This window comes from Pinus tabuliformis, chromosome 2_2 (assembly GCF_031772625.1).
Source record: "Pinus tabuliformis cultivar Carrire ecotype Pingquan chromosome 2_2, CPIR1, whole genome shotgun sequence".
NCBI lineage: Eukaryota > Viridiplantae > Streptophyta > Pinopsida > Pinales > Pinaceae > Pinus > Pinus tabuliformis.
This window is the reverse complement of record NC_142300.1, coordinates 54,075,561-54,088,024: the sequence shown is the minus strand read 5'-3', so window position 1 is coordinate 54,088,024 and position 12,464 is coordinate 54,075,561. Positions and strand designations below refer to the sequence as shown.

At 37.0% G+C, this 12,464-nt stretch overlaps 1 protein-coding gene across 1 annotated transcript; it reads right to left on the bottom strand.

The window, feature by feature from the left end:
* Positions 1 to 7,672: 7,672 nt before the first annotated feature.
* Positions 7,673 to 9,255, bottom strand: LOC149191450 (NADPH-dependent alkenal/one oxidoreductase, chloroplastic-like). Its single transcript, XM_089406239.1, has 3 exons — positions 8,884 to 9,255; positions 8,306 to 8,789; positions 7,673 to 8,163 (listed from the first exon to the last, which is right to left on the bottom strand). Exons 1-3 carry the CDS (start codon positions 9,112 to 9,114, stop codon positions 7,895 to 7,897), a joined length of 984 nt encoding a protein of 327 aa, XP_089262365.1. The 5' UTR covers positions 9,115 to 9,255; the 3' UTR covers positions 7,673 to 7,894.
* Positions 9,256 to 12,464: the final 3,209 nt, after the last annotated feature.

The following is a 12,464-nucleotide window of genomic DNA, read 5'->3' as shown; positions in this document are numbered from 1 at the left end:
TATGACAGCAGCAAAAAGCCCTAACCAAAAAATTCAACGTTGGTCAAACAGGGCATGATTCTTCCTCTATTCAACTTGGTCAAACCCAGTCAACTTTGGCCTCCAACAACAAGTCTAATCAGCCCAAAACAGTCCGAAATAGTCCAGTGAAAATTGGTCAACGAAAGTCAACTCTACGGCCAACCCTAGGACAATCAACGTTGATCAAAGGAGAGGTCAGACTGCCTTGATTTGAGTGCCCAGATCTACAGCCTGCTAGGACAGATATACCTCACCCAAACTGAAGTCAAAGAAGATCAATGCTTGAGGTCAACGCAGTCAAAAAAACCTCCCTGCAGCTCGGTTAACGCTGGTCAACGCAGTCAAACAAAAATTTGTCATTCGCACGTGTGAGAGAAAGCTGCACAGATATGTGTACCCAATCACAAGAGGAGAGAGAGAGAGATGTGAGATGAGATGATGGTGAAAATGAATTGAAGTCTCCTCCTTTTATATGCAACATTGAGGATGATTTGTGGGGTTTGAATGCCTGTTTTGCTTGCTAGTCGACCTTGACAATTTGTCCATAATATAATAAATTCATATCTTCATTTGTACATGTCGGAATCGAATGATCTTTAGATCAATCCTACACCTCTCGGAGAGAGGAATCCAAGAAAAATATCAGTTGTCATAAATAAGATGACCCATGTGGAGTTTGGCCCTGGTTGCCAATTTTAACACTCCCTCTCAACTAGGGAGAACTCCATTTGCTAATCCATCTGCCAATCTATACTATCTCTGCCATTAATGCACTATTTTGCACTGCTCTGCTCTACTCTGTTGAACTATGAAGAACAAGAAGTGACCAAGAATGTATCATACCATTCTCTACTGACCCGAAGTCAATCCTAGATAAAAGAGAGTGCCTCATACCACTCTTACTGACCCAAAGTCAGTTCCAATCAAAAGAGCGTGTCATACCACTCTTACTGACCCGAAGTTACTTCCAATTGATCCCTGATCAATATCTGTCATCCTAGCATAGGGAGTACGATAGTACACGATGCGTCCATCGGTAGTACTATGGTCCCTATCCTCATTTCCCTACTCATTGGCCAGAGGAGAGGTACTTCCCATGAGTCCCAGACTGCATGGGTAGGATGTCTCAGCAAGAGAAGAATGAACTACTCATCCTGCCTACATGTTGCCAGGGGTATCACAAGGGAAGTCTGAACCACTCACCCTTTACACAGCAAACCACTAGAGGAAGGCTAAACCACTCACCCTATACACAGCAAACCACTAGGGGAAGGTTGAACCACTCACCCTATTGTTGCTCATTGCTCCAAGAAGTACCTCAAGCCCCCCGAGCTCCCAGAGCTCAATGTCCATATCATACAGGACCCTCACAAGAGGGTCTCTCCATGACTCCAAGTCGTTCTCGAAAGGCTAAGAACTTGACCTTCCCTAGGGGCTTTGTCAGAATATTGGCGACTTGCTCATTAATCCCAATGTGATGCAGCCTTATTTCTTCTCGTTGTACCATATCCCGGATAAAGTGGTACCTGATATCTATGTGCTTGGAGTGATCATGAAACACGAGATTCTCTGATAATCAGATCCCACTTTGGTTGTCACAGACGATCACGATGGTATCCAACACATGTCCAAACATCTCACTAAAGAGATTCCTCAACCAGACAGCTTCACAGGAGGCCATACTAGCAGCTATGTATTCGGCCTCAGGGGTGCTCAAGGCAACCAATTTCTACTTCCTTCTCATCCAGGATATCGAAGCAGAACCAAAAGAAAAATAGCATCCAAAAGTGCTCTTGCGATCCACCACACTGCCAGCCCAATCAGCATCAGAATAACCATGTAGCCTCACATCTCCAGCAGTGTATCTTAGTCCATGAGTGATTGTGCCCCGAAGATATCTCAAAATATTCTTGGCACCAATACAATGTATATGATAAGGCTCAACCATATATTGGTTCAACGTGTTAACTGCAAAACATATGTTTGGATGGGGGTTCACCATGAACATCAGTGCTCCTATGAGTTGATGATACTCAGAAGAATTTCCCAACTGAGGTCCGGAAATACTACCACATAATTTCTTAAAGGTAAGTTCCATTGGGGTAGTCACAGGCTTACAGTCCACCATCCCAAATCTTTCCAATATCTTCACAACATATTTTCCTTGAGATAGGAAAATTTCTCCTGGTTTTTGCCAGACCTCCAACCCTAGGAAGTAGTGCATCAGTTCTAGGTCCTTCATCTCAAATTTAGAAGCCAACTCCCTCTTACGTTTGTGAATGAGAGGGTCTGCACCTGTCAGAAAGAGGTCGTCCACATAAAGTACCAGTATGAAAGGTTTATCATTTTCAACCTTAAAGTGAAAGTTCAGATCGACTTCACTTCTGGTGAATCTCAGCTTCATCAGATAGATATCAATCCTCTCATACCAAGATCGGGGTGCTTGCTTCAAGCCATAGAGAGCTTTCTTAAACCTGCATACATGAGATTCCTTGTCATGAACCTCAAACCCCTCAAGTTGTTCCACATAGACTTCCTCTTTGATCGAACCATGCAAGAAAGCGGTCTTGACATCCATCTGATGTAGGTTCCATCCTTGTGAGGCAGTAAGGGCTATGATCAAGTGGATGGTGGTGTATTGAGAAATAGGTGAAAATATCTCATCGTAATCTACACTTTCCTTTTGAGAGAAGCCTCGAGCAAGAAAGCAAGCCTTGAACTTTTTTGCACTTCCATCAGCTCCATGCTTGATTTTGTAGTGCCACTTAGAGGTGACAAACGATTTGTCCTAGGCTCTAGGAACCACATCCCAGACATCATTCTTCATAATTGACTCATATTCTTCATTCATAGCATCCTTCCATACTTGATGCTTCATGACTTCTTCGAATGATGAAGGCTCATTTTGAATGATAGTGCTTATGATGGTCAAGTATCCTTGATACCTGTTAGGCTTCTTGCTTTCACGAAAAGTCCCCCTTGGTGAAATATGTATCTCGGCATCTTCGAGAGTCTCCCTAAGCCATGAGGGTCTCCTCTTGGAGGAGGAGGGCTCTTGAGGAGGAGGATCAATAGGATCCATAGGTTCATCAACATTCGGCATTGTTTCATCTTCTTTTGCACCCTGTTTTCCGGTGTTAGCTTCCTTGTCCTTCCTTGGGATAGGAAGGTTGTTGATCTTGCTGAGGGCCATATATTCGTCGAAGGTGACATCATGACTTATCTAAACTTCCCTTTAACCAGCCACATAAATTCTATAACCCTTAGAATTTTCACTATAGCCCAAAAAGATTCATTTCTTCCCTGATGCACCCAATTTGCTTCTTTTCTCTTTCGACACATGAAAATATATGGGACTTCCAAAAATTCTAAAATGAGAGACATCGGGTTTCTTACCAATGAACACTTCTTCGGGAGTCTTGGAGTCCAATGCTTAATGAGGGCATTGGTTTTGAACATACACGACGGTATTTGCAGCTTCAACCCATAAGAACTTAGAAAGCGCTTGATCATGAAGCATGGCAGGAACAACTTCTACAATAATATGATTCTTCCTTTCAGCTACACCATTCTGCTCAGGAGTGTATGGTGTTGTAGTCTCCCTCTTAATGCCAACTTCTCTGCAATAATCATGGAATTCATTTGATTCGTACTCAGTCCCATTATCAGTCCTCAATATCTTAATTTTCTTCTCGGATTGGTTTTGATCATGGCTTTGAAGTGACGGAACCAGGTGAACACTTCATCCTTCTTTGTCAAGAAGTGGATCCAGGTCTTGCGAGAATAATCATCCATAAAAGTGAGATAATATAAGTACCATCCCAAAGAGTTTATGGACATCATACCAGATATGTCGGAGTGGATCAATTGCAATATATCTTTGGTCTTGTTATTACTTGAGGGGAATGGTCCCCTTATAAGTTTTCCTTTGGTACATCCCGGACATACACCTGCGTGCTTTACTTTGAACTCGGGCATACCTGTGACCATCTGTCTCACATTAGGTAGAGCCTTATAATGAAGATGGGCAAACCTCTGGTGCCATAGTTCAGATTGTAGAGATGTGTCGCAAGACATAACTCCCAATGGACTTCCTCCAACTTGATACAAAGTGTCAACCCTTATGCAAAGAATAAAAGCATCTTTAAAATCTCTTTTACAAACATGTACCTTTCCATTGATGAATGCCACCTTGTATCCTTTGTCTTCCATTGTCGAAATAGACACCAAGTTCTTCTTGAGATCAAGTACATATAGTACTTCTTGTAAATGAATAGTGTTACCTTGATTCAATTGAAGGGTAACATTTCCTACTCCCTTCACTGGATAGGTGGCATCGTCTCCAAGGATAATCTCCAAGTTTGTCTCCTCTATCAGATTAGAGAGAGCTTCCTTGTATCTAGTGAAGTGCCTTGAGGCACCACTATCAATTAGCCAATTCCCCAAAGTGTCCGGTGGAGAGGTAGTGGAGAGCGCCGATATAAGATAATACTCCTTTTGCTTATTGTTAACAACATTTAATTCTTCATACTTGGATTTCCTTACTTTCTTGGAGGGTCGACCATTTCCTTGATGTCCCACATTCCTTTTTCCTTTGCCATTGTACCTTCCATTCCTTTGATCGTTGTGATTGAAGTTGCCCCTAGAATGATTGTGATCATCATCATGTGATGCGTCCTTTCTATTTGGACACTCCCTTGCATAGTGGCCAAACTATTGCAAACAAAGCACCTGTCGTTCCTTCATCCCTTAGATCTAGGTTTTCCATTGAAATGACCTTTAGACCCTGTATTATTTCTCCTTTTGGCATGAGCAGAGAATGCAGTGGGGTCGCTTCTATTAGAAGACATTTCTTGCTCCACCATTCTTGTTTCTTCTTGAATGCATCTTGACATCAATTCTTCAAACCCTGGAATTCGATCATTATTGAGAATAGTGGTTCTAAATATATACAACTCGGGTGGGAGTCCTCCAAGGGTAGTGATAGTAAGTTCCCTGTCACAAATGACTTCTCCAATCGAAAGTAGATCATTCTTGATCTTAGTGATCCTTAAGGAGTAGGATTGAATATCCTCATCCTTGCCCTTCTTAATATCCTTCAACTTATTTTTGAGAAATAAAACTTGATTAGAATCACTAACCCTAAACATGTTGATCACCTTGTCATAAATCTCCTTGGAGGTCTTCAAATCAGAGATGTAGGCCACTAGATGCTTGTCAATGGAATATATGATCATCTTCTTTGCTTTGACTTTAGCCCTATTGTACTTGGTATTCGCAGCAGCCGATGCATTTGAAGGAGGCTCAGGGATTTTACCCTTCATATAATCCAACACTTTTTGTTCTTCCAAGGTCAAATCAAGATACATCTTCCATCCATGATAGTCAAATTTTTCACAGAGCTTGTCTTCAGCGAGGAAGTGGGATGAGGAACCCATTGAGCCTTTTGTCCTTGTCCAACTGTCTTTGGTGATTTCTCTTTCACTCTTGCTTGGGCTTTGTCTTCACCTCAGCGCTAATACCATGTTAATTTTAGGTAACAATGGTATGTTCAATGCTTAAGAGCAATTTTACTTCAATTTCTTTATTAGCCTAATCACATCAAAATGATAGTCAAATGCAGACAGAACATAAACATAAATAGTAGAAGACAAGCCAAGACAAGAGGACACAAGATGCGGCACCAGTCAGGGACAAACCCCAATGTGGGGAAACCCTTGATCAATTCTTCTTATATTTTTCAATAGTTCAGCAGAGAGAGATAGTACAATTTACAAATCTGATAATTTATGACAGCAACAAAAACCCTAACTAGAAAAGTCAACGTTGTTCAAACAGGGAAGAATTTTTCCTCTATTCAACTCGTTCAAACCCAATCAACTTCGACGTCCAACAACAAGTCTAATCATCCCAAAACAGTCTGAAATAGTCTAGTCAAAACTAGTCAACGAAAGTCAACTCTACGACCAGCCCTAAGACAGTCAACATTGGTCAAAGGAAAGGTCAGATTGCCTTGATTTGAGTGCCCAAATTTGCGGCCTACTAGGATAGATATACCTCACCCAAACCGAAGTCGAAACAGGTCAACGTAGTCAAATAGCATCCCAACAACTCGGTCAACACTGGTCAATGCAGTCAAACAGAAATTCATCTTTCTTCCTTCGCACATGTGAGAGAAAGCTACCCAGATATGCGTACCCAATCACAAGAGAAGAGAGAGAGATGTGAGATGAGATTATGTTGAAAATGACTTGAGGTCTCCTCATTTTATATGCAACGTTGAGGATGATTTGGGGGGTTTCAATCCCTGTTTTGCTTGTTGGCCGACCTTAACAATTTGTCCATAATATAAATAAATTCATATCTTCATTTGTACATGTCGAAATCAAATGATCTTTAGATCAATCCTACACTTCTTAGAGACAGGAATCCAAGAAAAATATCAGCTGTCATAAATAAGATGGCCCATGTGGAGTTTGGCCCTAGTTGCCAGTTTTAACACCAAAAGATGAGCTTAAATCATTGTAATGGCAAAAATGTGTAGAGGCTAGTGGATATGCTAAAAAAGGTGTTCTCTTCTTTGCAACAATTCTCCAATAAAATAAAAATTTGAAATCTTACAGTAATGCCTGCTTACTAAGTGCAAGTTATGTTGTTGCTCGTGGTTCATGTAAATCTCTCCTTATGCCTACAGTTCAAGCAAGTACCACATGCATACCTACCCCTGCCATGCATTTGTGAGCCAAAGAAGTAGCTACCAATTTTTTGTTTCGTTTGTATGAAGTTGGATAGAGTCAAAAGACGCAAGGAATTAGAAACTAAAACACCATACATGATGTAAGAATGAACAGATCTAGTTCTTAAAACTCCAAAAGCCATCTGAAATTCAAGGGCAGGTCTTGTATTGATTTCACCATGTAATCTACCATTGAAAGAAGTTTAGAAGAGCATAAACTTTGAAAGAAAGTTCTACTAGTTCATTGATCTCAATCGTAAATTAAAGGTGCATTCAATTTAATACTGTCTCAAAAACAAATTTCGCTACCTCAACTCCCTCTGATCTACATCAATATATCATAGTTTAGATTCAAAACAGATCAACATCTATTGAATACAAATATATCCCCCTCAATGCAATAAAGTAAAAAGACACCTCTCAATGTTATACTAAAAAAATTAGTAAAGACAGGAAGACAAATATATGAGAGTAATGTTGAGTTGTCATTATAAGTATACATCATGTGCATCAAACCAAGAAAAATCGATCATCCATGACACAATTAGGGTTGGTAAAACTTTAGATATGGACTTTGAAGAAAATTTCTTGCCCATCAAACAGAGCAAAACAACCAGTCGTTGCCACCATAATACTGTCACAAAACAATGAGAATCAAAGAGCCAACCAAAATAAGTAATCTCAAGCTGTCAATCAATATTTAATATACTGTGAATTTTATGGCAATAAAGTTATGTCAATAAACCACAGAACCACATACCCACACAATATCTACAAACTTGTAAAAAATAACAAGATCAATGTTAAAGTTACTAACAAAAATTAGCAGAGGCAAAAATACACAAATATAAGTCACCATTATTGAGCTGCCATTAGTCCACAACATGTACCCAAACAAAAACAATAATGGTCATCATCATATGCTTATGAAATTATGACAACAAGAATAAGTGTTTTTTAGCGCCTATCAATCGAAATATAATATAATATCACGAATCTTATGACAATAAAATATATAGGGAGACTATAGAGCCATATATCGGCACAACATCTACTAATTTAAAATGAAGGATTAGATATGTCTCAACTTCAAAACCTTTACCGTAAATACTGAATGTAATTAATAAATAATTTCTCTCACTGGATGGGGGAAATAACAATCTTCCCTCGGGCTCGTCCGCTTTCTTGATGTTTGAAAGCCTCTATAACGTCTGAGAATGAGTACGGGCTCTTCGGATCAATCACTGGTTTCAGCTTCTCAATCTCTATATAGGGTTGCAACTTCTCCAGGTTATGTGCGCTGACTGACACTACGTAAAACTGAGCTCTGGGATGAGGCCGGAACAACGCTATGTCCACAACCTTGCCTTCCTCTTTGGCCAACACATGAGATTTGAAGGAATCCCCTGCAATTCCATCAAATGAAACGAAAATTAACATTGAATTTAGATAATAGCTCTTAGATGCCTCCTATCAGGCCCAGGATTGGTTCCAGGACTCGCCAAAGAACGAAAACAAGCAACGCATAGAAGTGTTATCAGAACTTACCCATGGTATCGAATACAAAATCAAATTTCTCGGAAACCTGATCGTAGCTCTGCTTGGTGTAATCGATGACCAGATCTGCCCCTAGGCTTTTCACGAACTCGAGCTTCCCTGTGCTAGCAGTGGAAACGATCCTGGAAGCTCCATACACATTCTTTGCCAGTTGAATGGCGAGGCTGCCCACTCCGCCCGCTCCTCCCACAATGAACACGCTCTGCCCCTTTTCAAAATTGGTTGTATCGAAGCCATGCTGCGCAGTCTGAAGCGCCATCGGCAGGCTCGCTGCTTCCTCAAACGATAAATTACTGGGCTTCAGCGCCACCAGGTATTCCTCCACCACTGTGTACTGCGCGAGAGTCCCGCACTGCTGTAGCTTGCCTCCTGCGAAACTCTGGATACTGCTGTATATCTCGTCACCGGCCTTGAACTTGGAGACGCCATCACCAATTTCCACCACCACTCCCGACATATCACAGCCGGGCACAGCCTACAAAACACAGACAAATAAAAATACATACATGTCAATGCGGTAAAGGGTTTATGTGCGAAAAAATAGAGGGCTAATTGGTCCATCTGAATACCGGAAATTCGGAATGCACGCTTCTTAATAAGCCATCCCGCCACTTTATGTCGGCAGGATTGAGAGCAGCGGCCCGGACTTTAACTAAAAGCTGGCCTAACCCAGGCTTTGCCCGGACTTTAACTAAAAGCTGGCCTAACCCAGGCTTTGGCACAGGGAAATCCCCAAAGTACAGGACGTCTATGGATCCATATTCGTTGTACATCCACGCCTTCTGCACTTTATTATTCATATTTTCTGGATTTGATCTGATCTGATCGTATCACAGAAACTAGCATAAAAAAATTGTGCTGGTACTGGTAGGTCTGTAGATGTAGAATGAAGGTGGTGTTGTGAAAACCGAGGATGTTGGCCTCACTATTTCATACAGAATGTGGTTGCACATGTAAACGCCCAAGATTTATTTATTAATGCATGTGGATACAAAGAGAGACCAATCAAACACAACCCTACCCAGAACAATTCAATTTAAAACGGAGTGGAGTTTTCTTTAATGTGATTTTTTTGGAAGCTTTTAGGCTCACAACATAAAAAAATTTGAAAATTCATTACAGGTAGACACAGAGAAATCGAGATGAATCAAACACAACTCTACGAAGAACAATTCAAAACCATGGAAACTTGGAAAACACGTTTGGGTTCACAATACAAAAAAATTTGAAGATTCATTGCATGTGGACACAAGGAGAGACTAATCAAACACCACTCTACAAAGAACAATTCAAATCTCCGTAGTTTGGGCTCACAATACAAAAAATTTGTTGGACTTGTTTTGGGGAATGGAAAATTTTGCTGAAATTTTTGGAAATTTGAGTTATAGTTAAATTTCATAGTTAAATTTCAAAATTTTTGCACATGACGTGCATGGTGTAATGGTAGGGGCGGATGGTTGTTGCACCCCCACCCAAGTTCGAGTCCTGCAGAGGTGATTAATGTTGTATGTTGGAAAAATGTAAAGGTCCTGCACTAGCATACAAAAAAAAAAATTCAAAATTTTAATTGCTTCAATCAAAATTTGAGTTATAGTTAAATTTCAAAATTTTAATTGCTTCAATCAAAATGATTGTAATAGCAACATCGTTAACAAAATAATTTAATAATTATCAATTATGTAAATTATACATGTCTATAAAATAGGAGAATATTAAATTAAGATAAGTTAATTATCACTCATAACATTAAGTTCTGGTTTGAAAATTTATAAAAAGAAAATTTAATTATTAATACATATAAGATTAAAATCATGTTTTAATTATAAAATAAAAATGTGTAAGCTTGCAACTTTAAAAATTAATGACAATATTAGAAATTAAACATTAATAATCTTGTAATCAACGAAAATTAACTAGTTATGAGATAACAATTAGTTAGTTGACAATCATTAATAACATTAGGTCATAATATTTAATTTTGTCTTTAATCATTTAATCAACAACTAAAAATATAATTATCAAAAAGTCTAATAATCATCAATAAAAATAAAAGTTAATAAGAAAATCAATTAATTAAACTAAATATGTTTCATATCATTATCAAATATGTCGACTCCATGCATTTCCATCCCAACCCCCTCCTCTATTTATTACCTCAATAATCTCAGACTTATTCATTCATCAAATCCTGATGATGAACACAGAGGTTGGCTCGAAACGCCAATTACAAAAAACATGATTGTGATGAATCCAGAAGATATCACTACACAAAACGCAGATCGAAGAAGCCTCAAATCTATAATATGGTCAATATTGAATACTTCGATAATATATATGTATATATGACAAAATTTGGAAGCATAGTGACAATACTCTATTTTCATATATATACACACACACATACACACACAGGAATTAGACTACATTATTCTGGTCACGATGGAACATTCTAATGATAATACATGTCCAAATAAATCTAGATGCATATTAATTTAAATATTTGAAAGTAGCTAATTAGAATCATTTATTAGAATTAAAATATATATAGAGGGGTATAGTTTTATTTATAGAATTTTTTTTTTCATTGGAATTTAGTGATATGATTTCAAATAAAATTGTGAGTTTTTGTTATTTAAAATATTTTTTTGAATGTATAAATGGATTCAACTCTTAAGGCACTAGAATTCTATAGATTAAACAACTTAAATTCAACTTTCTAAAAGTTTTTGTTTGATTACTTTAACATAGAAAAAATTTCAATTTAAAAAATATTTACTTAATGTTTTAGATTGATAAATAAGTCAATATCTATAATCAAAACATAATTATGCAAAATAATTATTTTATATTTTATATTTTATTTTAGCAACTAAATAAATATTTATAATCAAATCACAATTAATACAATGTCAACATTGAAAATGATTGTTATAATTTACCATTAATAAAACTCTACAATAAATGAAAAGAACGAAAACTATCTATAACATTTTGATTACAAAAACAATTGTTTTCAAAGTTTTATTATTATAATTATGTAATGATTTAATAACATTTTCCTCTATTTTAACTTTGAACATTACACTATAATTGTTTCTAAGGTTTTGTTCTTATAATTAATTTTTTTTTTTTTTTTTTTTGTTCTATATGGTTTATGGATCCTAGAAATTGGTGATAGCTACATCTATTTTGTCTCGGGTAGATTCATCTGAAGGGATCATTTCTCCGGAGAATTGAACTTGTCACCTCTCAAAAGCTTGTTCTTGTAATTATTATGTTGATGAGTGTGTCTATTTTGGAATAGAATTTTTAGAATTTTAATTTAACTATACACCAACTCACATCCATCTTAATCATAGATCTATAAGCTTCTAGAGATATCAAATCTCTTTTAACTCTGAAAGAGGTTTGTATCTGGATAAATTTGATCTCTCTCAATGCTTTGTAGATCCAAAGTTGTGATAGATCTATACAATTTAATTATTAATTAATTATAATTATAATTATATCTTTATTTTATTTTGATTAAGTGAAAATGTTAAACAAACATTACATCTCCCCACACACACACATATAGTTTTATTTTGATCGAGTCAAAATGTTTAACCGGACATGACAAATCTCTACCATACTGAGCTAGAGAGCACCTCTTGGCACAATAATTAGTAGGTGGATAGTAGAAATTTAACCTTTAAAAACAAATTGAGAATATTTTTAACAATTTTCACATATTAAAGGGTCTCAAAGTAGTTATGCCCTTTATTTCCCTTTTAATTAAATTGATTAATTAAAAAATATTGTCATATAAATAAGCATCATATCAAATGAGTTATGGTTTTTTCGGCCTTTGGTATTGATTATTCACCTATGATATTGTAACAAAGCCTATTTATGGTATTTTATTATATGTTTTTTTTTCATGTATATATATATATGAAATGACTTTTTTTACTATATTTTTTCTCGTTAATTTTAATCAAAATCAACAAAGATTTTAAAAAACTTGAGTCAGGGGTGTTTCAGGGCATTGAATCCATTTATGAATTTAAAAATTCATTTTAAATAACACAAAATCGCATTTTTTTGAATTCTTTTCACGGATTAGGATGAAAAAGTCTATTTCATTTATAAGTTAGACTACGCCTATATA

What these genes read in the sequence shown, in the direction of transcription:
- LOC149191450 (XM_089406239.1), bottom strand. Translation starts at nt 9,114, where the DNA reads ATGAATAATAAAGTGCAGAAGGCGTGGATGTACAACGAATATGGATCC. An exon ending in GCGTGCATTCCGAATTTCCG is followed by an intron (nt 8,790 to 8,883) that starts GTATTCAGATGG and finishes TGTGTTTTGTAG; the next exon opens with GCTGTGCCCGGCTGTGATAT. An exon ending in TTTTGTATTCGATACCATGG is followed by an intron (nt 8,164 to 8,305) that starts GTAAGTTCTGAT and finishes ATGGAATTGCAG; the next exon opens with GGGATTCCTTCAAATCTCAT.